Below are 26,596 nucleotides of genomic sequence, written 5' to 3'. Positions count from 1 at the left end.
ATGAACTTATTAATAAGGTCATGTTGAAACAAATGAAACGTACCTGGAAAACTGCTCTTTGCAGAAATTCCAGGTGCCTTAGTTGAAATCAATTTTGTTGATCTTAGTCGATGAGGTTATGTTCCAAACACAGAGACCCCTCATTTTCAGTAGATTGCAGATTAGAGGACTGAAAGTTGCTGAAAGCAGATACTATTTAAGAGGCAACCATATCATCAATTGGAAGAAAAGAAGTGTATTGTTAAACCTATCATTGCTGTACAAAATGAAAAAAAAATTAAAGAACAATTCCTGGCTTAATGAAAAAAACTTCAATGACACAAGATGTGGATCTGGCATGAAATAGATATATATAATCAATTCTTCTGTCCTCAGATTATTCTGCTTTCTCCGTATAGTCTGTATAACTGATTGTTTTTTCCTTCTTGTCTTTTTTGTCTGATTTGCTGTTTATAAACAAATTAACCAAAAAATATTTAGGGAAAATAAAATCAAGTGAAATTTAGATCAGAAAATATACCACAGATTGACAGTTGCAAAATTTTTTGATACTGTGAAAAGATATAAAGTACTGGCTAATATTAATTTGGGTATTGATTTATTTGGCCATGTATATTTCCAAGAATGAGTTGACATTCAAAATAATGAATTCATTCAAATATTATAATTTTAGATATACAAGTAGATTGCTTATATTGAGTTTAAAAGAAGAATGCAAACAAGAACCTTATTCTGATTTAAACATTACGCTCAAAAAAGTATAAGATGACCCAACTGTTGTTTCTTTCTTTTTCATTTTTTTTTTATAGAAGGGGCAGACCTGTTTCGCAGAGAACTCCGAGGTCAGTATCCTTCAGAAGCTAATCTTTACTTTGAGGTATCAACGTGTAGTCTGAGGCTGCCTTTGGAACAGAGAAAGCTCTTTTCAGGCTTATTGAGATGTAATTGACATATAACATTATATGAGTTTAAGATACACAAGGTGATGATTTGATACACATATATATTGTGAAAAGATTACCACAATAAGATTCATTCACACCTGCATCGCTTACATAATTACAATAACCATTTTTTGTATGGTGAGAACATTTAAGATCAACTCTCTCAGAGGCTTTCAAGGATATAATACAGGATCATTAACTATAGTCACAAGTTCTCCATTAGATCCCCAGAGCTTATTCACCTTATAACTGGAAGTCTGTACCCTTTGCTCATTAATTTCCCATTTCCTCCAACCTGTGACACTGGGCAACCGCCGTGTTAGTGTCTGCTTCTTTGAGTTTGAGTTTTTGGATTCCACATACAAGTCAGATCTTCCATATTTGTCCGTCTCTGACTTACCTCACTTAGCATAATGCCTTCAAAGTCCATCCTGGCCGTTGCAAGTGGCAGGATTTCTGAGTTTCCTTGTTTGCTCTGCTCTGCCTTTCTGTCTCCCTGCTTCTCTTAAACATCCAGCTCTACGTCCCAACAGGTTCATTATGTCTGCTTTGCACCCATTGCAGTTCTCACGCATCTCACGCTATTGGCATGAGAACACCATGGATCCAAGCTCACAATTTTATGAACTTATTAATAAGGTCATGTTGAAACAAATGAAACGTACCTGGAAAACTGCTCTTTGCAGAAATTCCAGGTGCCTTAGTTGAAATCAATTTTGTTGATCTTAGTCAATGAGGTTATGTTCCAAACACAGAGACCCCTCATTTTCAGTAGATTGCAGATTGGAGGACTGAAAGTTGCTGAAAGCAGATACTATTTAAGAGGCAACCATATCATCAATTGGAAGAAAAGAAGTGTATTGTTAAACCTATCATTGCTGTACAAAATGAAAAAAAAAATTATAGAACAATTCCTGGCTTAATGAAAAAAACTTCAATGACACAAGATGTGGATCTGGCATGAAATAGATATATATAATCAATTCTTTTGTCCTCAGATTATTCTGCTTTCTCAGTATAGTCTGTATAACTGATTGTTTTTTCCTTCTTGTCTTTTTTGTCTGATTTGCTGTTTATAAACAAATTAACCAAAAAATATTTAGGGAAAATAAAGTCAAGTGAAATTTAGATCAGAAAATATACCACAGATTGACAGTTGCAAAATTTTTTGATACTGTGAAAAGATATAAAGTACTGGCTAATATTAATTTGGGTATTGATTTATTTGGCCATGTATATTTCCAAGAATGAGTTGACATTCAAAATAATGAATTCATTCAAATATTATAATTTTAGATATACAAGTAGATTGCTTATATTGAGTTTAAAAGAAGAATGCAAACAAGAACCTTATTCTGATTTAAACATTACGCTCAAAAAAGTATAAGATGACCCGACTGTTGTTTCTTTCTTTTTCATTTTCTTTTTATAGATGGGGCAGACCTGTTTCGCAGAGAACTCCGAGGTCAGTATCCTTCAGAAGCTAATCTTTACTTTGAGGTATCAACGTGTAGTCTGAGGCTGCCTTTGGAACAGAGAAAGCTCTTTTCAGGCTTATTGAGATATATTTGACATATAACATTATATGAGTTTAAGATACACAAGGTGATGATTTGATACACATATATATTGTGAAAAGATTACCACAATAAGATTCATTAACACCTGCATCGCTCACATAATTACAATAACCATTTTTTGTATGGTGAGAACATTTAAGATCAACTCTCTCAGAGGCTTTCAAGGATATAATACAGGATCATTAACTATAGTCACAAGTTCTCCATTAGATCCCCAGAGCTTATTCACCTTATAACTGGAAGTCTGTACCCTTTGCTCATTAATCTCCCATTTCTTCCAGCCTGTGACACCGGGCAACCGCCGTGTTAGTGTCTGCTTCTTTGAGTTTGAGTTTTTGGATTCCATATACAAGTCAGATCTTCCATATTTGTCCTTCTCTGACTTACTTCACTTAGCATAATGCCCTCAAAGTCCATCCTGGCCGTTGCTAGTGGCAGGATTTCTGAGTTTCCGTGTTTGCTCTGCTCTGCCTTTCTGTGTCCCTGCTTCTCTTAAACATCTAGCTCTACGTCCCGACAGGTTCATTATGTCTGCTTTGCACCCATTGCAGTTCTCACGCATCTCACGCTATTGGCATGAGAACACCATGGATCCAAGCTCACAATTTTATGAACTTATTAGAAGGTCATGTTGAAACATGAAACGTACCTGGAAAACTGCTCTTTGCAGAAATTCCAGGTGCCTTAGTTGAAATCAGTTTTGTTGATCTTAGTCGATGAGGTTATGTTCCAAACACAGAGACCCCTCATTTTCAGTAGATTGCAGATTGGAGGACTGAAAGTTGCTGAAAGCAGATACTATTTAAGAGGCAACCATATCATCAATTGGAAGAAAAGAAGTGTATTGTTAAACCTATCATTGCTGTACAAAATGAAAAAAAAATTAAAGAACAATTCCTGGCTTAATGAAAAAAACTTCAATGACACAAGATGTGGATCTGGCATGAAATAGATATATATAATCAATTCTTCTGTCCTCAGATTATTCTGCTTTCTCCGTATAGTCTGTATAACTGATTGTTTTTTCCTTCTTGTCTTTTTTGTCTGATTTGCTGTTTATAAATAAATTACCCAAAAAATATTTAGGGAAAATAAAGTCAAGTGAAATTTAGATCAGAAAATATACCACAGATTGACAGTTGCAAAATTTTTTAATATTGTGAAAAGATCTAAAGTACTAGCTAATATTAATTTGGGTATTGATTTATTTGGCCATGTATATTTCTGAGAATGAGTTGACATTCAAAATAATGAATTCATTCAAATATTATAATTTTAGATATACTAGTAGATTGCTTATATTGAGTTTAAAAGAAGAATGCAAACAAGAACCTTATTCTGATTTAAACATTACGCTCAAAAAAGTATAAGATGACCCAACTGTTGTTTCTTTCTTTTTCATTTTTTTTTAATAGATGAGGCAGACCTGTTTCGCAGAGAACTCCGAGGTCAGTATCCTTCAGAAGCTAATCTTTACTTTGAGGTATCAACGTGTAGTCTGAGGCTGCCTTTGGAACAGAGAAAGCTCTTTTCAGGCTTATTGAGATGTAATTGACATATAACATTATATGAGTTTAAGATACACAAGGTGATGATTTGATACACATATATATTGTGAAAAGATTACCACAATAAGATTCATTCACACCTGCATCGCTTACATAATTACAATAACCATTTTTTGTATGGTGAGAACATTTAAGATCAACTCTCTCAGAGGCTTTCAAGGATATAATACAGGATCATTAACTATAGTCACAAGTTCTCCATTAGATCCCCAGAGCTTATTCACCTTATAACTGGAAGTCTGTACCCTTTGCTCATTAATTTCCCATTTCCTCCAACCTGTGACACTGGGCAACCGCCGTGTTAGTGTCTGCTTCTTTGAGTTTGAGTTTTTAGATTCCACATACAAGTCAGATCTTCCATATTTGTCCTTCTCTGACTTACCTCACTTAGCATAATGCCCTCAAAGTCCATCCTGGCCTTTGCAAGTGGCAGGATTTCTGAGTTTCCTTGTTTGCTCTGCTCTGCCTTTCTGTCTCCCTGCTTCTCTTAAACATCCAGCTCTACGTCCCGACAGGTTCATTATGTCTGCTTTGCACCCACTGCAGTTCTCACACATCTCAGGCTATTGGCATGAGAACACCATGGATCCAAGCTCCCAATTTTATGAACTTATTAATAAGGTCATGTTGAAACAAATGAAACGTACCTGGAAAACTGCTCTTTCCAGGTGCCTTAGTTGAAATGAATTTTTGTTGATCTTAGTCAATGAGGTTATGTTTCAAACACAGAGACCCCTCATTTTCAGTAGATTCCAGAATGGTAAAGGCTGGAGGACTGGGAGTTACTGAAAGCAGATATTTAAGAGGCAACCATATCATCAATTAGAAAAAAAGAATTGTATTGTTTAACCAATCATAGCTGTACAAAATGAAAAAAAAGGAAAAACAATTCCCTGCCTAAGTGAAAAAGAACTTCAGTGACACAAGATGTGGATCTGGCATGAAATGATATATATAATCAATTCTTATTTTTCCCTAAGATTATTCTATCTTCTCAGTAGAGCTAAATCTGTATAACTGATTGTTTTTTCCTTCTTGTCTTTTTTGTCTGATTTGCTGCTTATGAACACATTAACCAAAAAATGTTTAGGGAAAATAAAGTCAAGTGAAATTTAGATCAGAGCATATACCTCAGATTGACAGCTGTAAAATGTTTTGACAGTGAGAAAAGATACAAAGTATTGGCTAATATTAATTTGTGGGTTTAATTTATCTGGCATTATATATTTGCAAGAATGAGTTGGCATTCAAAATAATAAATTCACATTCAAATATTATAATTTTCGATATACAAGTAGATTGCTTATATTGAGTTTAAAAGAAGAATGCAAACAAGAACCTTATTCTCATTGTCTTAAACATTATGCCCAAAAAGATATAAGATGACCCAACTGTTACTTCTTTCTTTTTCATTATTTTTAATAGATGAGGAAGCCCTGTTTCACAGAAGACACCCAGGTCAGTATATTTCAGGAGCTAATCTTTACTTTGAGGTATCAACGTGTAGTCTGAGCCTGCTTTTGGAACAGAGAAAATTTTTTTCAGGTTTATTGACATATAATTGACATATAACATTGTGTGAGTTTAAAATACACAAGGTGATGACTTGATATGCATATATATTGTGAAAAGATTACCACAATAAGATTCATTAACACCTGCATCGCTCACATAATTACAATAACCATTTTTTGTATGGTGAGAACATTTAAGATCAACTCTCTCAGAGGCTTTCAAAGATATAATACAAGATCATTAACTATGTTCACCAAGTTGTACATTAGATCCCCAGAGCTTATTCACCTCATAACTGGAGGTCTGTACCCTTTGCTCATTAATTTCCCATTTCCTCCAACCTGTGACACCAGGCAACCGCCGTGTTAGTGTCTGCTTCTTTGAGTTTGAGTTTTTAGATTCCACATACAAGTCAGATCTTCCATATTTGTCCTTCTCTGACTTACTTCACATAGCATAATGCCCTCAAAGTCCATCCTGGCCATTGCAAGTGGCAGGATTTCTGAGTTTCCGTGTTTGCTCTGCTCTGCCTTTCTGTCCCCCTTCTTCTATTAAACATCCAGCTCTACGTCCTGACAGGTTCATTATGTCTGCTTTGCACCCACTGCAGTTCTCACGCATCTCAGGCTGTTGGCATGAGAACCCCAGGGATCCAAGCTCTGTGGTAAAAGTGCTCCCTCTGAGGGAAGCCTCGAGGGATTTTTTTTTCTTGATGGGTAAAGTTCATACACGAGTTTTGTGACACCTCTATTTGCTGCAATATTATAGAGCATAGAGGTGCACCAAAAAGAAAACCAAAGGTCATGACCCTTGACTGCAACCTACATTTCAGACAATTTGAGTTTTCTAGGTGTTTAACCTATATGGAGAGTGCTGTGTGATTTTTCTTTAGAAATATTAAGTGCCTCCAAACCATGTCTTCTTAGTCTTTGGCTAAATATGTGTGTATATTTGTATGCATAACTATGCACGATTTTGTTTTGGATAACAATTCATCAGAAAACATGGGAAATATTTTATCTTTCAAATGGCTCTGTTTGCTGTTTGACTTAATAAAACACCTGTATCTCTGAGAGAGGTTTGCTGACCATAAATTCTGGGTTTTCCAGGACATTTCCAATTTCTAAAAGTTTATCTTACTATCAGAACATATACTTTAACTTTTTATTTGAATAATGTGGTCAGTTTGGGTTTAGGAAATTTGTGAAGATATAGAGCATGGAGATACACTAAAAAAAAAAATCGACAAACATCTAATCCACTAAGTGCCAAAATAAAAATGTTACCCCAAAATGTTTTTTTTTGAGGCTTCTTGAAAATGAAATCAATCTGCAACTTTATGCAAAATTGTATTGCCATTAATAAGTATTTTATTTCACACAATTACTGAAAAAATTCTCTTGGAGACCGATGCTTTGATGTATTTGATAAAAAATATTTTTCCATCTCTACATCTAATAATTGTGGGCTTATCTGTAATGACATTTGTTCTAAAGGACCTTCTTATTGTGAGTACGTGAATGTTGGTATCCAGCTATTAAATAGGAATTGTAGCCATTTTATTCAAATTAAGTTAGTAATTCATCCTGTGTTTTTGTCACATGAAAACAAATCTTTTACCTGCAACTTCTGCATTTCACCAACAGAATAATAATTAATGCTTTGAAGCACCTTTTTTAGTCATCTAAGAATTTTTTTTTTTTTCTGTATGTAGTTCATGCCTCTATTTTGTACTTTAAACTGGCTGGAGTACCAAAGGGGTCTTCCTCTTTTATGAGGGTATCCTGGAGGTATTTACCCTGGAGGTGTGCACCATGGTCAATGGATAAGTACGTATTCATACCTGAGGATTTAATTCAATTAGCATATCTCTTTGAGAATACCTCCCAAGGACAAGAAATGGCTATAATCAAGATTCACTTTTAACTGGCAAATCTATCAAATAAGCTACTAATAACAGAAATTTCTCCCTTTTTTTTTTTCTCCAGGTCGTAAAATAGGTGAAAGAAATTCAGGTAAATTTATTTCTTCATACTGTTTATACTAAACAGCAATATAGTGGCAGTGGTTTTATTTGGAGAGAGAGCATATCTCCCCTGAAAAAATTATTTAAACATTTTAAATGAAATATTCTTTATTATAACATACAAATGTACATTAGTGTGTTTTTGTCTGATCTGGGCCTTTCATTTTAATATTTAATCAGTATTTATAAAGGTGATGATATTTAAAATGGGAGATTGCTCTAGCTATTTGCTTTTCTATAATTTCTTAAACATGTAAGAAAAATGTGAATGTAGATATGTTTACTCTCCTGTACTTTTATTGACAGAACATGCTTTTATTTTGTATTCTAGAATTAATTCCTTAGTGATCTATTTTAATTATAATTGATCCTAGTCCCAACAGTTTTACTGTAGATTTCTCTGGGCAGTTGAATATTACTAAATATTAGCCTTTATTTTGTTTTCCTGTCCACCAAAATGAAAAATAAGCCACAGCATGTCAAAAGTGCTTTTATGGAATTTTTCTTAAATCTAACAATAGGATTTCTGCTAAAATCAATATAGATTCAATTTAATTCTGGTCTAAAGTATATAGCAATTAAAAGAGCCCAAGATTCAGTCATAATATAAGTTGTCCACAGGGATGGAAATGCAACTCGGAAAATATAGCCAATAGTTCTGTGACATCTTCCCGTGTTGACAGGTAGTGACCACACTAGTGGGGGTGAGGATTTAATAACGTGTTGTACACGTGAAACCAATATAATGTTGTATACCAACTATACTTTGATTTAAAAAAGTACACTTAAAGAAAAAGAAGGGGGAAGTAATGAAAAAAACTAGCCCAAGATTATTTTAATATGCTTTTCTTATAGGGCATTTTAGATCCCTGCATCTTTCTGCAACCTAAATAGAATAAAATATAGTTGGGAAATGTTTTGTTTGAGGTAAAATACAAACCGAGAATAAGTAATAGGTGAGTGGTCTCATGAGGACAGATGTCAGACACCTCATCTTACCTGCAGATGGGACTCAGGCCCTGTCACGGGACGCCACAACAGCGTCTCTGCTGTGAGTGTACAAAATCTGGTCGTTAATTAGAATAAACTGGGGCGTGTGAGTCTTTAGCATTCACCTAAAATCCCCATTCAAGAAATTAGAGTGAGGCAAGGGAACACTGGGATTTCTCTAACTCTCCACACATCATCTTAAATTAGGAGCCATTGGGTTTGTTCCCATGTCTCTCGGGAGCCCTTCAGTTCTGGGTATTATTTAGACAGGACTTGGGGATCTCCAAGGCTAGAATTGAATTGGATGAATAAAAGCGCCAGGCAAGGAAGCCTCAGCCCATCACTCGACTAGCCAACCTAAATCTGGACAAACTCCAGAGCAATGGTACCCCCACGATCTTCACTCCTTAATGGGACAAAGACTCATATATTTGAGAAAAGGATGCATAGGCCACTATGGGATCTTATGGTTTTTGATATTCTTTGATTTACTGATTTCAGACAACATAACGTGTCTGTCACCGTTACTTTTAAAATCCCTCCTCCTTCCACACAGTTCACCCATATTCACCTTTCTGATCCAGCAATTTTTCTCCATAGGGTGCAGGTGGAAGAACAGAATCGCGTCAAATTTCTGTCTTCCTTTCGATGACCCGAAGTATAAGCTAACTCTTCCAAAAATTTGTGTGAATTTATACAAAATATAGTAGGACCCTACTCTGAAATAGAAAAATGGATTTTCCCTCTCTGTGAGCTATGAAGTAGATAAGCATATTTTATTTATCCTTTAGTGTTGTATAAGCAGGCTGTCTTTAAGCAAGGTGAGGCTAGTATGCACATTGCTTAAGAAAAAAGTTTTATTTTTTCATTATATTTTTCCATATGATCTTGGGCAAGTTGTTCAACCTCTTCTAAGTATCAGTTTTTTCATCCACAAGAGGGGGACGGGCTCACAGGATGGTGGTAAAGATGGAAGAGCTAAGGTCTGTAAGGTGCTGTTACACATCTAAGGTATGGTACCTATAAAAACCATTCTGGCCTTTACTGCTCGTGACCCCAATGCCAATATATTTCTGAGCAAATTTTATATAAAAAAGCAAATGGCATAAAATAGTTAAAGAAACAAATGTGGCATGCTGGCTAAGAAGGCACCAAGTTTCAACAACAGAATGAATAATTTCAGAGGAAATATTAGTCTCATAAAATGAAAGCTCTAATATATCTGAGGGGCTGAACTCATGAGAGGTATGATGAGTATAGTGAATACTTATTTAAATGAAATAAAATGATTCTGCATGAGTTTGATGCAACAACTTTGGTGACGAAAATGGAATATGCTGAAAGATACTGTCTTTCCTAGTTGAGTTCTTACTGTGTGGCAGACACTGTGCTATATGCTTTCATCTCTTTTAATTCTTTTATTTACTCCGTAACCGAATTATGAAGTGGAGATTGTTTTATCCTCATTTATTACATGGCCTCCATTTACTAGATAAGTTGTTGTTTCAGAAGTACTAATTTACCCAAGCCTAGGCCAAGAGCGGAGCCAAGGGCAGGAATACAAATTCTTACATAACATATATAACATATATATAAATAAAAGGAACAAAATTTTAAACACAATGTGTTTTTGACCTTAACAAAAGTATATTTATGACAAGTGGGAAGGGCTGGTTCCAATGCAGAAATTGTCAGTTCCTGGGACTTCAAAGCAGGAACAGGATGGGCAGCGCTGTTGCCAATGTCCCTGTCCCCCTGCTCTTTCCATCCCTGGCTTTGTCCCCCACATAGGGTGATACCCCAGCCTGCATATCTCAGCTCCATTGATTTCTCCAGCAAACAGCCACCCCTGCTCACACCCCCAGGCTTAGGGGTTCTCATCCTTGCAATGTGGTCTAACTTCGGGAAGATGGTCTTGAAAAGGATGCCCGTGAAGGTACTGGTGACGGGGGAGATGGCACAGCCTCTGGGCTGGAATGTCCCCGTGACCCTCTGTCTGGACTCTTTGCCCTTTTAGGAAGGCCATGACCTGAGAAGGCCAGAGAGTGACACTTGGCTCAGAGTAGGAGCCCTAATCGCCGCAGTCTGAGAGAGACCAGCAAAGGCCACTGTGATTGCCAGTCTGGGGGTCCAGCCGGGTGTGACTCCAAAGCCCGTCCTTCTCCTACTACTGAATGCAGAGTCACTTCTTCCTGCTTTAGTGTCAGACTAATACATGTCGGCATTAAGATGCAGTTCTCGAACTACATGACAGTGAAGAAAGACAGGGAGAGAAAAAGGGTGAAAAGGAAGGAGGGACCGTGTGGGAAAGAGGCGACAAGGAAGGAGAATGCCGAGCACAGTGAAGGGTTGTATAAGCAGTAGTGGTTCGGGGGTTCCTTAATAATATAATAATATAAATGGGCTCTTCCTGATTTAAGCACTGTATTCCTCCTAAACGAAACACTCAAAAGTAAATACTATCATTTCACAATATCTTAAATTTTGGGGGCCTCTTCCTCAAACATGAAAGACTAACTCGTAATTTGACTATTTTCAAATATAAAAAAAAATCTTATTTCTGTATACTGTTTGCTTTAGAAATGTATAAATATATTTGCTTGAAACATGGCAAATGGCTAAAAAGTTCAAAAGTAGTTGCTGAGGAAATACAATTAAGAAAACAAAATATCCTGCTATCCCAGGAAACTTCTCCACAAAAGTAGAAAGGAAAGTAAACAGTTTTGTTATTGAATAAGAACTGGACCGTAATGTGACACACATCACAGGCAATCTGCTGAAGAGATCACAGAGACGGAAAGAAATCTCACCCTTTTACATGTCGGGTGGGTACAACCCATTACATACATGCATGCCCTTGAGATAAACCATAACTAGTACTCGAGTAAGAGGGCTTGACGGCACCATCTGTCACCCATAGTTTACCCTACAATTGCTTGGTAGCTGAGGTAGCCACCTATGTTTGCTAATTGCTTTTATAAGAAAAAATACATTTCTTGTATCTTTATCATCATGGAGGACGTAGATTTGCATTTGGAGCCAGGCATATAGAGCCTCAACGATTTACAACATTTCAAAGAGGTAGAGAAAGAACTCATGAGTTCTCTAAAGTAAATCATCTAAAGAAAAAGAGGAAGTGAGTCTCTCCTTATTTCCAACAGAAAGAATTCTCTTATTTTTAGTTGTATTTGCTCTTACATAGTTTTCAAATTTTACTTACAAATAATGCATTTCATTTTCTTGTCTATTCAGTGACCAAAATGCATCTTTCACAACTTTACAGGAATAGTCTAGTTACGAAGGCATGATTAATTCTAATGTATTTTAATTTTATCATAGATTTAGAGAAATATAAATGGTATGGCAGAAAGCACAATACCCCTTATTATTTCTGCCTTGTCCATGGGAAGAGTTTCCAGTACACATCAGTTAGGTCTTCACAGCTCCATTCATCTCTCATTCTTGAGGTCTTAGAATATGAAAAATAAGGTATGGATATGGCAATTAAGTCAATAAGTGGTTTCTGTTGTTGCAAGCACTTGTCAGGATTCCGGGACTTACAAAAAATGAAACGGCACTTTTCTTCATGTCACAAGCAAATCACTTTTATTCTGATAACAATACTGTATACAAATGAAATCTGTTTTTCATATTAGGTGACTTTTTGCCCGATGCTTTGTCTTCTGGTAACTCACAAGGAAGAAAAAAATCTTCCCATGATCGGTTCTTTAACAATGAACTTAGGAGTTTAGAAGAGGCTGGAGACAGATTGAAAAAACACCATCATCCGAATTTAAGATCAGAAGATCCCTCAGCAGGTATGGTTAGAGAAAAATGGTTACCTAGGAATCAAGTGCTTGTATTAAAATTTAGGATAATCAGATAACCTTTGTTTTGTTTGTAGCACATGGTCTTAATGGTAATAGTGTAGCACTAAAGGCACTAATTGCGATCTATGAGATTAATAAATTCTGTCTTTAGAGAATTTTGGCAAAGATGTTGACATTAAATCAAGCTTTTTTTATAACTTTTATTGCCTTATGCTGTCTTTCTACTTAGTGCTATTATTATGGTAACCAATCATTTTTATGACATATAAATTAATAATTAAAAATACTTCCTGGACCCAAATTTAGTGTTCTCTACTTAATGTTTCTGTCTCCACCACAATCCATTTTTCTATACCAGGATTCTCTGTTTAAATTGCACTCAGTTTGCTGAGAAATATTATAAAGCATGGTTTCTAAACTGTATGGTATGCAATTTTGTTTTGTTAGGAAAACAATTAAAATTTCTTTAAGTGAGGTACATCCTCTCTGGTTCAACACATTTCTCCCTATTGGTCAATTCAAAGTTTCACTTTACTGGCCTGGTACCTAAAATCTCTATAGTTTGTACCTCTCCAAATATGGGAAAGAAGGAAATCCAGTGAGGAAAATACCTTTAATATTTTATATTAAAATTTCATACTTGAGTTCAGATGGTGATCAATGAAAAGCTTTGGATGAGGTTGAAGTATCCTCAGAAACGATATACAAGTTTTCTGTCTGTTCAGTCACTTTTTTGGGATTGGCAAACTTAGTATAACTAAGTTAATGCAGATATTGTTGTTGTTTGCAATACTGAGTTAATTATTTGTTCATGTTCCATAGAACACAGTAAAACTTTATGTTAAATGGCCCTATAGCTTCCCTTTCTTTAAGCAATTCTTTCAGACCTCATGGTAATGGTTGCCAGGCACACCCTGATTACACTGTGGAATTTTATATGAAAAGATATAAGGAGAGAAAGCGCAGTGTACATTAGAAACTATAGTGCAGACCTGGTTCAAGCAACATGTATCTTGTGCAATATGAATGAATGCAACTTTTCTCTGATAATGATTGTGTTTTTGTATGGTAGGGGTACCCAAATCAGCAAGTAAACTTGCCAACAATGTCTTTGGTGGTACGAAACTTGGTGGCATTGCTTCAAATCCAAGTAAAATTGCTAAGGGTCCATCTAGCTTAAGTGGAGTTCCTGCGAAATCGGTAATTGGATCTGCTCCAAGTGGAGTTCCTGCAAAATCGGTAATCGGATCTGCTCCAGGTGGAGTTGGTGTGAAGTCAGTAATTGGATCTACTCCAAGTGGACTTGGTGAGAAATTGGTACAGGAATCTGCCCCAAGTGGACTTGGTGTGAAGTCGGTAATTGGATCTGCCCCAAGTAGACTTGGTATGAAGTCAGCAATTGGATCTGCCCCAAGTGGACTTGGTGTGAATTCAGTAATGGGATCTGTCCCAGGTGGACTTGGTGTGAATTCAGTAAAGGGATCTGCTCCAAGTGGAGTGAGCATGAATCCAGTAATGGGATCTGCCCCAGGTGGACTTGGTGTGAAGTCGGCAATTGGATCAGCCCCAAGTGGACTTGGTGTGAATCCAGTAATGGGATCTGCCCCAGGTGGACTTGCTGTGAAGTCGGCAATTGGATCAGCCCCAAGTGGACTTGGTGTGAATTCAATAATTGGATCAGCCCCGAGTGGAGTGGGCATGAATCCGGTAATGGGATCTGCCCCAGGTGGACTTGGTGTGAATTCAGTAAAGGGATCAGCCCCAGGTGGAGTAGGTGTGAATTCAGTAATTGGGTCAGCCCCTAGTCTACCTGGTGTGAAGTCAGTAATTGGGTCAGCCCCAAGTGGACTTGGTGTGAATTCAGTAATGGGATCTGCCCCAGGTGGACCAGGTGTGAATTCAGTAATTGGATCTGCCCCAAGTGGACTTGGTGTGAATTCAGTAATGGGATCTGCTCCAAGTGGAGACGGTGTGAAGTCAGTAATTGGATCTGCCCCAAGTGGACCAGGTTTGAATTCAGTAATGGGATCTGCCCCAAGTGGAGATGGTGTGATTTCAGTAATTGGGTCAGCCCCTAGTCTACCTGGTGTGAATTCAGTAATTGGATCTGCCCCAAGTGGACTTGGTGTAAATTCAGTAATGGGATCTGCTCCAAGTGGAGATGGTGTGAATTCAGTAATGGGATCTGCCCCAGGGGGAGATGGTGTGAATCCAGTAATTGGGTCAGCCCCAGGTGGACTTGGTGTGAATTCAGTAACTGGATCAGTCCCAGGTGGAGTGGGCATAAATTCAGTAATTGGATCAGCCCCTAGTCTACCTGGTGTGAAGTCAGTAATTGGATCTGCCCCAAGTGGACTTGGTTTGAATTCAGTAATTGGATCTGCCCCAAGTGGAGATGGTGTGAATTCAGTAATTGGGTCAGCCCCTAGTCTACCTGGTGTGAATTCAGTAATTGGATCTGCCCCAAGTGGAGTGGGCATGAGTCCAGTAATGGGATCTGCCCCAGGTGGCCTTGGTGTGGATTCAGTAATGGGATCTGCCCCAAGTGGAGATGGTGTGAATTCAGTAATTGGGTCAGCCCCTAGTCTACCTGGTGTGAATTCAGTAATTGGATCTGCCCCAAGTGGACTTGGTGTGAATTCAGTAATGGGATCTGCTCCAAGTGGAGACGGTGTGAATTCAGTAATTGGGTCAGCCCCTAGTCTACCTGGTGTGAATTCAGTAATTGGATCTGCCCCAAGTGGACTTGTGAATTCAGTAATGGGATCTGCTCCAAGTGGAGACGGTGTGAATTCAGTAATTGGGTCAGCCCCTAGTCTACCTGGTGTGAATTCAGTAATTGGATCTGCCCCAAGTGGACTTGGTGTGAATTCAGTAATGGGATCTGCTCCAAGTGGAGACGGTGTGAATTCAGTAATTGGGTCAGCCCCTAGTCTACCTGGTGTGAATTCAGTAATTGGATCTGCCCCAAGTGGACTTGGTGTGAATTCAGTAATGGGATCTGCTCCAAGTGGAGACGGTGTGAATTCAGTAATTGGGTCAGCCCCTAGTCTACCTGGTGTGAATTCAGTAATTGGATCTGCCCCAAGTGGACTTGGTGTGAATTCAGTAATGGGATCTGCTCCAAGTGGAGACGGTGTGAATTCAGTAATTGGGTCAGCCCCAAGTGGACTTGGTGTGAATTCAGTAATGGGGTCTGTCCCAAGTGGACCAGGTGTGAATTCAGTAATGGGATCTGCCCCAGGTGGACTTGGTGTCAATTCTGTAATGGCATCAGTCCCAAGTGGACTTGGTGTGAATTCAGTAATGGGATCTGCTCCAAGTGGAGACGGTGTGAATTCAGTAATTGGTTCTGCCCCAAGTGGACTCGCTGCAAATCCAGTAATGGGATCTGCCCCAAGTGGACTTGGCATCAGTTCTCTATTGGGGTCTGCCCCAAATGGACTCGGTGTGAATCCAGTAATGGGATCTGTCCCAAGTGGACTTGGCATCAGTTCTGTAAAGGGATCTGCCCCAAGTGGAGTGGGCTTGAATTCAGTAACGGGATCTGTCCCAGGTGGGCTTGGTGTCAATTCTGTAATGGGATCTGCCCCAAGTGGACTTGGTGTGAATCCAGTAATGGGATCTGCCCCAAATGGACTTGGTGTGAATTCAGTGATTGGATCTGCCACAAGTGGAGTTGGTGTGAATCCAGTGATTGGATCTGCCTCCGGTGGACTTGATGTGAATTCAGTGATTGGATCTGCCTCCAGTGGACTTGATGTGAATTCAGTGATTGGATCTGCCCCAAGCAGAGTTGGAGTGAATTCAGTGATTGGATCTGTCCCAAGTGGTATTGGTGTGAATTCAGTGATTGGATCTGCCCCAAGTGGAGTTGGAGTGAATTCTTTGATTGGATCTGTCCCAAGTGGTGGTGGTGTGAATTCAGTGATTGGATCTGCCCCAAGTGGAGCTGGAGTGAATTCTTTGATTGGATCTGCCCCAAGTGGAGCTGGAGTGAATCCAGTGAAGGGATCTGGCACAAACGGAGTTGATGTGAATTCAGTAACTGGGTTAGCTGGCTCCAATTCTGCTGCCCCTGAAACAGGTATTCTACATTGTTCCTCTGGTTCTGCTTTAGACAGAAAAATCAATGAATTAGTGAAGTGGTGATTGGTGGTGGTGTTTTTGATCAATACAGATTTAGTGTTAAAGGAACTCATGAGAAAGATTTTCAGTGTTGCTGGACTTGGATCCATGGTTTATCCATCGATTTTAAAAACATTTAAAAAATATTTTACCAAGTAGAATTATACTTCGAATTATATTAGGAACAGCCTAATTATTTTGTATTAAAATAGGTGTCAGAAGCTCATCTGACTACAGTACTCCTGGACCACTCATTACTACAGGTAATTTGATTTATGAGTTTCTGTACTTAAAATAAATATATACATAAGGTATATGTATGTATGCATATATGTATATATGTATCTTTTTGAAATCAAATGTTCTGTTGATTATTGATTTACTACGATTTTGTATTATGTGTTTCTCGTGTTGAATTGCACTTCTAAGGTCTTCTTCTAAGTACTAAATTTTAGATGACCAGTTGGATATTTGAAACAACTTCATAAATAAGAGAGATTAAATTATATTTTAAGGGAAAATGAATAAAACATACTGCAACTTCTCCTTTATGATTTTAGATACAATATTTTTTAAATGGCTTTATAAATAGTTTAATCTTTTCCCAGTCAACCTGAATAAAGACCACCTGAAGCAGAGAGGTAGCCTCAAGACATACAGTAAATAGCATTGTGAAAAATATTTTAGAATTGCATCAAAATATTCACTTTTGTTATTGTTGTGACTATTCCATTCTGCTTGCTTTTGACCTTGCTCCAATATATTTCATCTAAATTTACTGGGTTACATAAAAGGGTCAGTGCCTTAGAAATAAACAATCATGAGTAACTTAAATTTCAAGGTGTACAGATTTTTCTCTTTGATCAGGAGAATTGAGTTTTCTTCAAATATACATAACTGAGTTATTAGTATTATATAATAGACCAACTTAATAAAACTACCTTTGGCCTGTTTGGGTAGTGGTTTCCAATAAAAATAGGCTAACAAAGTTTGATTTTTGAAGTAGAAAAGATAATTTTGTAAGAGATACAACATATGTCAGTAATTGTGCATGACCAAAAATGAATAGGCACTTAGTGATTTCTGAATATACTATGGCTGATTTTTCCACGAAAAAATATGGATTTTTTTTCAGCAATAGTCATTTATGTGACCTTGACAAATCACAACTTTCACAAAATCAAATCATATAGTCAGGCTAAAGAGACTCATTGGTAGCCTTTAATACCAACTTTAAATTTCCAAGTAAAAGTCCAAATATTCTGTATATTTAAAATCAATATATGTCTCGAAATTTAAGTAATCTATGCATTGTGTTGAACAGAAAGAGGATTCCACATTCCAGAAGCAACTCCAAAATACTCAGAAACAAATACAATTATTGGTAAGCAAAATTGATCTTTTATTTCTATCCATATTTTTATCCCCAAGCCAACCAGTACCTAAAAAAATAACCCAAATTTGAAACTAGTTTTAAAAATTTGCCTATTCTCTATCTCTTTGATCATTATACGTTCGAATGACATCACATTTGTACTATTTTACCTCAATGATATATGTACACATACATACATGCCTGGACACATATACACAACACACATGAACATAGAAACACATAGATACATATGTGTACACATACACATATATGTATAGAGAGAAGTAATATTCTTTGCATTCATTTGATATCGATGGAAACCTACTCAGACAACATAAGAAAGACTATCTACAAAGAGTAAAACGAACAAAACAAAGGCAAACACACCACAGCTTCCTTCCATATATCCTTCCCCACAGTGGAACGATTTCCCTTTTCCCATGGGAAATTCATGTTTTATTTTATTCATGTTTTGTTCTAGTCAGAATAGCCAACTTTGGGCATCTGCAAGGACTCAGGTACCACTTTTGATGTGTGTTTGCAATATTTGAGAAAGAACAGTACTGATTTAGGGTGGTAGCTGTGAGAAGAGAACCTTACAGTGATTGTTTTTCTCTTGGTCCATAAACACTTTAAAAAATGAGAACTAGAAGCTATGTTAATTGTTCTAAATCAGTCTGACCTCTCTACCCTAAATGTTTTGTAGGTGAAGCTTCTACCTGGGGCAAAGGAGTATATAAAGCTTTCAATGGCCGTGTCTTTTCCTTTAAGTCTTCATGCATGTATACTTTCTGCCGTCACTGTGTGGAATCTGGAGGAGATTTCAACATTGAGATCAAACGAAACCGTAATAGTGACATTGAAATAATAGCAGTTGCAATCGACAGTAATGACATCTCTATTTCTGGTGATCACATTTTAGTTAATGGAGAAAGGTAATTGGCATACTATTTCAGAAAAATGCCATAGAATTATTTGAAGTAACCTGAACAGAAAGAAAGAAGGTCAAATAGGGAAGAGATGGTACTATTTTCCTACTTTGGTCCTATTGAAGTTTATAATAGATTGTTGGAAAGGAGTTTGATTAATGTAGAAGACTTTGCTGTATGTGGGATTGTTAAGCTATTATATTTGTTCCTGTAACAAGATGGGAAGAGACTACCTCTGTTGTCCAATTATTTTGAGTATTGAGATTTGGGGCAACATGAATATTCAACAGAACAGTTCATAGAATGTTCCAATTTTCATCTGCATTTCTAACACTCATATAAATTTGAGGTTTTACAGTAGATTGCAACTTAGGCCATCATTTGTGGAAGTAGCGGCTCATATTTAGCAAGGATGGCTTATATGAATACTTCCCAGGATAAGAAAATGAGGCATGACAGTCTAGTTGTGAACTTTCAAATGATTTCGTATTTTTTTTCTTACATCATGGCACTTTCTGTTTGCTCATTTTTCCAGAGTCCCAAAGATTTATTCGTTGTTCCTTAAAAGTCTTTCCAAAAGTGAAAAAATATATTGTGTCTCTTCTTCTGAGATAAGAAAACTTTAATATTTACTAACATGTATTATATTTATGACATTAAATGTAAAAATATGAATTATCAGAAAAACATGATAGTATTATTCTTACCTTTTATATGTACTTTTATTTCATACTTTTCAGGGTACACATGCCATATGACAATAAGTTGATTCATATTAAAAAATACGGAGAACATAATGTTCTGAATAGCCGTAGAGGAGTCCTGTCTTTAATGTGGGACAAGAAAAAGAGACTTTCAGTAAGTCCGTCTATGAGTTTCCTATAATCCTATGCTTTCTGTTCTCTACTTTCAGTTACAAAAATAATACATTATAAGGAAAATAAGCGCTACAGTTTACTGAGAAATCTCTATGTATCAGTCACTGCACTATGTATTATCTTATTTAATACTTAAAACACCTTAATATGCAGATTATTATTAGGCTTATTTTACAGATAATGGAACTGAGGAAATGTAGGCAAACAAAAGTTAAATCATATGTCCAAAGACATAGTTAGTAAGAGCTGGAGCCAGGACCTCTCTAAATTCTTTAAAAAAAGACCCCATAGTACATCTTTAATTAAACCACTGCAGGTCCTGTCCTTTAGTTTCGGTAAATTTTGTCTTGAGGTATTTTCAATATTTTATAAACATATAAATTTAATTTTTCAAACAGCTCACTCTTCACAAGCAATATGCAACTTGTGGTCTTTGCGGGAACTTCAACAGCACTCCGGGTAAGATTCCTATGCATTCTGAGAAAAGTGCCCCCCAAAAGAGAATTGGAAAGTAATTGTTCATACTTGGATAAGTCTAAGAGCAAATAATTTACATTTGTAGAAAGAATGAGAAATTGTTAAAGAATGTATTTATGTGGTCACTCCATATTTAGCATGAAAATAATATAACGGTACAAACATTGCTTTGTTTTTAAGGAGAAAATATCAATGAGCACATTGCCAGGAGTAAAATTCCTGGCAGTTGTCCAAAAGCTGTTCATAAAACCTATAAAGATTGTGAAGATGGCGTGCAGGTAAGAATATTTCATGTGGTAACAAACTTCAGCAGTCTTTAACTTGACTTCAATATAAACAGCCAACATCCTCTTCTAATCACTCAGACCTTATTCTTGCAATTACAGGCACACTAAATACAGTGCCTGTACTCTGTTTCTTAGTGTTAGTCCCACTGGAGATGATAGAATACTTTTTTAAAAAAACGTTATACTATATATGTGTCACAATTTTAATTTCTTTTGCAGTGTTTTAGTTTGTCCTTAAGCTGACATATGTCCCCTCTCCATTTTTATCTTGTGATGGGCACAGTACTGAGTTGACTCTTACTATTTAGAAATCCATGTACTGTGTCCCTAAGAACTACTTTCTGTTCTCACCCCCTTACTTTGACCACAGATAGCCAATCTGAATTTTCATCCCTTGTATCCTTTACCTTTGAAAAGTTACAGATAGTCTTTTGGACTGCACTTAAAAGTTGTCATCATTTCCTCTGTGAGTTTTCTTCACTGGTATAATTCTGTTATGTTGAATTCAATAGGTTGCATTTGTTTGATGACTGAATGAATGTTCACATGTTCCTATTTCAATCAGAAACAAAATTCTGAAGGTCAAGATAAATATGGATAGTATGAATAGAAAAGAGTTTTGTTTTACTGACACCGGGTATTGCAGTTATGACCATCTTGTCATCTTCTAGCAAAGAAAATTAAACCATGACATGGTATCAATCATTTACCATCCCACATTCTGGCATCAACAATCTCTACATTTCTCACTGCTTCCATATTCTTGGGTTCTAAACTTTCTATCACCATTACAGAAATTGTGCATGAGTTTAGGTCTAACAGTTTTTGGTGTCATCACATTGCACTTCAAAATACCAGAGGTAAAGTTTTCTTTAGGGTCACTGTACCAGCTATAATACGTCAAAACTATCTCAACAGTGTTCAACAACTATCCCTGTCAAAGCTATAGGATATTATGCAAAAAAAAAAAAAAAACCATAATTTATTTTTTCCTAAATATTCATTTGGTTTTCCATTTGTTTTAATAAAACTTTATGCTTTATTTTGCAGCATTGTGACAAAATTATTAGAAGGTATTTCGAGAAATGTGGAAAGGTTGCCCCACTAGTCAGTGACTACAGAATGATCTGCATCGATGAATACTGCCAAAATAACGATAAAAGATCTACTTGTGACACTTACTCAGAATTGTCCCGCCTCTGTGCCTCGGATGGTCCAGGAGCCTACGAATCCTGGAGAGACGATTCCGATGTAGTCTGTGGTAGGTTTTTAGTGTTACTGTAGATCCCACATCAGGATGTTTCTATAGCACTTTAAAGTTGAGCTACATTTCAAAGTAATCTTCCCAAATGACTGGAAGCCCGGGAAGGGATCTTAGGGATGGTGGAGTCTGTCTCTCTTATGTATTTCTGAGGAATCTGAGGCCTGTTGTGGTTATGTGACTTGCACAAGGTGTAGTAGCGCTTTGTGTTAAGACCTTAATTAGGAATTTCCATTTTCTGAGGAAAAGTCACTGGAAAAATAGTAATTCTGTAAGATTCTATAAAAAAACTGGAAAAGTTATCAAAAGTATGTTGATTAGTAGCAATACTGCCTTCAAAACGATTAGTAAATTTGAGTTTCATGCAAATATAAATATACTTTCCACTTATGATTGGCTCAATCTTTACATGCTAAAGTACAAGTAGAGTATCAATTTTAAAGTAAGATGAAATTATAGCATATATAATATACATTTCCTCCAAATTTGTTTGCTTACCTCCAAATTAAATGCTGTATCATAAAATAATGCATGGGAATTGGCATAATCCAATTGTACTGAGTATCTTTAAGACTGACTTACACCTTGAAAATTACACTGAGAGAATCCCATTTGAAAAAATCCCCATTAGAATATTGTGTATGTATCGTATCCATGTCACCTCTAATTTTACTATATATGTATTTCTCTGTTTCTCTAGAAAAGCCTAGATGCCCAGAAAAACATATTTACAAAGAATGTGGTCCCTCAAATCCTGCAACTTGTTCGAATGTGGCTCCTTTCCAAGACAGCGAATGTGTGAGTGGCTGCACCTGCCCAGAAGGTAATTGGCCTGTGAGAATATATACAATAAAACAAATGAAAATTAAATGACTCAAGTATGAGTTCTTTTTAACAAGATATTTAATGAATTCACCTATTCAAAATCCATCCTTCTAGAAAACTACAGAGGATGGTGACTGAAAGGTAGCATGTATTCCTATTTCTACAGAACCTGATGGCTGTGGTTCTCCACAGGTCATCCTGGTCCTGTCTACGGCTCTGTAGGCTGCTCTGTGCTCAAAAAATTATCTATAGTCTTGTCATTTCTCAAACTAGGAGTAATCGCTTAAATAGAAATTAATATTTTAAGTGCATATTTATACTTGAAAGAACTCGCTTGTGACTGATTTCACATTACACTGCTTGAGAATTTCCTGATGTTTCCATAGTTTTGAGATTAATCTTATGCAATGTATTCTAGGTTATCTATTGGACGATATTGGCAAAAAGGGGAGATGTGTATTAAAGGCCGAGTGTCCCTGTGAATCTAATGGAAAGATCTATCGGTCAGGAGAAGTTCGAGAAGGTCCCTGCGGTTCGCAATGGTATGTGTGTGCTTTTCCACCATATTTTATTAATAGGAAAATAACAGTAAAATTTTATTCTAAAATTTGAAATAATTTCTAAATCTACTATTAAACTTTTCAGATACAAAAAGCAACTTTGTTGCATTTTCTGTATTAATGCTTTATTTTTTATTTTTTTAAGGAAAGTTTAGTGTGTATTTTAATATAAAATATATGAGTTTTCTGTGTATCTTTAAAAGATAATGTTTTTCACTGATGAAATAGTGTTTAGAATAGTAAACCAATTGGTGGTTGCAAGTAAAGAGCAAAGAATTATACTGGAGTATGGTTTCAATAATGAAACAATAATCATGCTAATGGCCAAGTCTAATAAAATGTACTATCAGAAACTCAACACTTTCAAATAATTTTATATGAGGCTACATTAGTGAAGCTACATTTAATACAGAATGGATTTTAATGTGCTAAGAATTAATATAGATTATTTCCCTTTTAATCAAACAGCTCAATTCTGCCTTATCAGGAATGATGACCATAGATATTTCCCATTTCTTATCATTACTTCTCTCTGAAACTCCAAATTTATGCAGGACTCAAAAGGAATTCCCTAGAAATGTACTGTTGTGCTTATAGGAAAATAAGCCAACTCAATGAAAACTAATATATTATTTATACTACATTTTCTCTATAAATAGGAAATGTTCTATTAGCGTAGTAATAATATATGAATGATTATAACAATAGCTATCATTAATTGCATGTCTCTAAGTGCTACCCAAGAGAAATATAATGTGAGCCACAAATATGACCCACATATATAATTTAACATTTTTTTAGTTGATGCATTTTAAAAAAGCAAGAAGAACCTGGTGGAATTGATTTTAATCCTATATTTTATATTTCCAAAGTATTATTATTTCAACATGAAGTTAGTATAAAAAGTTGAGAGATTTTATAATCTTTTTCTCATAGAAATATGTGTGTATTTCACATGTACAACAGATCTCTATCTGAACTAGCCACATTTCAAATAATTAATAGCTATATGTCTCTCTACTGCATTAGACAGTTCAGGTCTACAATATGATGTGCAGCAGGTCTTTTAATATTAATAATAAAATGTGTTCCACTTAAACAAATTCTGATATCTATTTACAAGTTTTTGTTTGCTTAATGCAGGCAGAAGTTATTATTTTAGTCAATGAAATTCAAGTCTTTCAAAATACACGGATACCACTATCCATGAAACATTTTATCAGAGCTGAGATGTTGGGTGGGAAATGAAGATGGTGTAATAAAGCTTAACTAAGTGTTTTAGTTCATGTTGTGATTTTTTGATGTCGTGATATTTATTTTCACCATCGAGAAAACATGATCAATGACCTTGAACATAACTGTTGCATTTTAACAGCACATGTCAAGAAGCAAAGTGGTCTTGCACTGAAGCGCTGTGTCCTGGACGGTGTAAGGTGGAAGGAAGCTTGATTACCACCTTTGATGGTGTTAAATACAACCATCCTGGAAACTGTAACTTCTTGGCCATTCATGTATGTAATGGAATATTTGGGAAGATGGATATACACACCAACCTATTTTTAAACCAATTTAAAACACAATCTTCCTTTAAATTACTATTTAGAAAAATAAAACAAATGGCCTGGCAATTACTTTCATATATTTCAGCATCAGTTTTCTGTCACAGATTGACATTGACAAGCAATATTACCTGTGCTTCCTCGAAATTCCTCGCAAAGCAAAAAGCAAAAAAAAAAAAAATCCCCTTCATCCATCAATAATTTTCTAAATCCACTGGAAAATATTTCCTCCTTCTACTTTTCTTTGCATGTATTCGCTAGTGCCTCAGATGAAACTATCTTTTACACTCCATAAAGTATCTTCCTCTTTCATCATTATTTCTTCACCCTTATTTTGAGTTTTTATAACATAGTATCACCCATATGTTAGAGGTTCTCTTTACTTTTAAATTCTTTTCAGAACTTAAAGTTTAGGTAATCTGAATTTCAATAAAAGGGGGGTGCCATTTTGTAGCTTATACCTTTAGCTAGCATGAGAATAAGCAATTTTAGTTAATCTTCCTGATAACAAAGATGAACAGAATTTGTGACTCCTGAAGTGAGAGCTGTCATCACATCCAGTAATATAAAAAATGTAGTTGCTGCTACTAAAAGTCCGTTTTCAAAATCTGCTGTCCTTTTTAATGCTCTACATGTAATCGATGAAAATGGACAAAGTGAGGGCGGAATATCCCAAAATAATGCAGCACCATTCTCTTTGAGAAGACAAAAAGTAATGATAAGAGAAATAAATGATAAGACTATGGAAGTCCACGAGTCACAGACTGCACAGATGAAGCTTAGGCAAGTTATTTGGGCCGTCTGTAAAGCTGCTGGCCAATCCTAGGCTGTACCATGGACTGACTTAGGTTTCTATTGTCAGGGCAGACTAGTTGTTTGTAGGAATTGTGCATACTTAAAATGCAAACATGCGCTGTGAATGAATGCAAAGTAAAAGCATATAATCCATGGCATTTTAATACACATTTAAACGAAATGCATTTTTTAACAGGATAAAGAATGGTCCATTAGCGTTGAGCTTCGTCCATGTCCAAGTGGTCAGTCAGGAACGTGCTTAAAGAGTGTTACACTCCTCTTGAATTCGGTAAGTAATCAGCTTCCTAAAGTTTATTCAGAGCAAAATCAAATCAATTACTTCACAAATTCAGAAGTTTTGAAGCTGAAGAGAGGCATTACTGTGTAAATTAAAAACATAAATAAGATTGTACAGAAAATTGATAATGAGCTCTAATCTTTCAAGGATCCTTAAGTATATCAAATTTATTATACATACACAACTAATGTACTAATTACATATTGACCTTATGTGCTTAATGTATTAAACTCTGGACCATGTAAGAAGACAGTTATATTTTCTTTAGAATTCCATGTATTTGGAACTGACATTACAAGTGGAAATAGACCTAAAGGGACTGGGAGGACACCTGGGCTGGCCTTTTGATACCCGCAAGCTGTTGGACCTTTGGGAATCCAAAGTACCTCCTTGGGTCTTATTTCCTCATCTACAAATTGAGGGTAAAGAGTCCTGTACAATCCTCCTCATTAAACTGGTGTGAGATACAATGAAGCAAAGTGTGGGAAATGCTTTGAAAGTATTCTCTAGATGTTTTTAAATTAGTCCAGTAGAATTAATTTTTTTTATGGCACAAAAAATTCAGGTTCATATATTACATTAAAATGAATTAATATTGAAAATTAATATAAACTAACAATGTTTTAAATATTAGTCTGTTTCAGTTGACAAATATGTATTCAATAGAGATGGAACAGTCTCAAATGATAAGATGAGAAATCAAGTTTATTATTATTCAGGTAAGCTTAACAATACCATTTAAAAATAAATGTAAGATGCATTCATTTATTC

At 36.1% G+C, this 26,596-nt stretch overlaps 1 protein-coding gene across 1 annotated transcript in view; it reads left to right on the top strand.

The window, feature by feature from the left end:
• Positions 1-26,596, top strand: part of MUC19 (mucin 19, oligomeric) — a 102,461-nt gene that overhangs the window by 2,789 nt on the left and 73,076 nt on the right. The window contains exons 3-21 of the mRNA XM_073223505.1: positions 810-842; positions 2,377-2,409; positions 3,940-3,972; positions 5,518-5,550; positions 7,596-7,622; positions 12,280-12,441; positions 13,526-16,540; positions 16,794-16,844; positions 17,906-17,965; positions 18,663-18,891; positions 19,626-19,743; positions 20,162-20,222; positions 20,421-20,518; positions 21,578-21,788; positions 22,489-22,611; positions 23,032-23,155; positions 24,549-24,684; positions 25,724-25,816; positions 26,460-26,544. Coding sequence (XP_073079606.1) covers positions 810-842; positions 2,377-2,409; positions 3,940-3,972; positions 5,518-5,550; positions 7,596-7,622; positions 12,280-12,441; positions 13,526-16,540; positions 16,794-16,844; positions 17,906-17,965; positions 18,663-18,891; positions 19,626-19,743; positions 20,162-20,222; positions 20,421-20,518; positions 21,578-21,788; positions 22,489-22,611; positions 23,032-23,155; positions 24,549-24,684; positions 25,724-25,816; positions 26,460-26,544 — 4,725 coding nt within the window. The remainder of the gene's footprint in view (positions 1-809; positions 843-2,376; positions 2,410-3,939; positions 3,973-5,517; positions 5,551-7,595; positions 7,623-12,279; positions 12,442-13,525; positions 16,541-16,793; positions 16,845-17,905; positions 17,966-18,662; positions 18,892-19,625; positions 19,744-20,161; positions 20,223-20,420; positions 20,519-21,577; positions 21,789-22,488; positions 22,612-23,031; positions 23,156-24,548; positions 24,685-25,723; positions 25,817-26,459; positions 26,545-26,596) is intronic.

Source organism: Manis javanica, chromosome 15 (assembly GCF_040802235.1).
Source record: "Manis javanica isolate MJ-LG chromosome 15, MJ_LKY, whole genome shotgun sequence".
Taxonomy (NCBI): Eukaryota; Metazoa; Chordata; class Mammalia; order Pholidota; family Manidae; genus Manis; species Manis javanica.
This window is presented reverse-complemented; position numbering and strand designations above follow the sequence as displayed.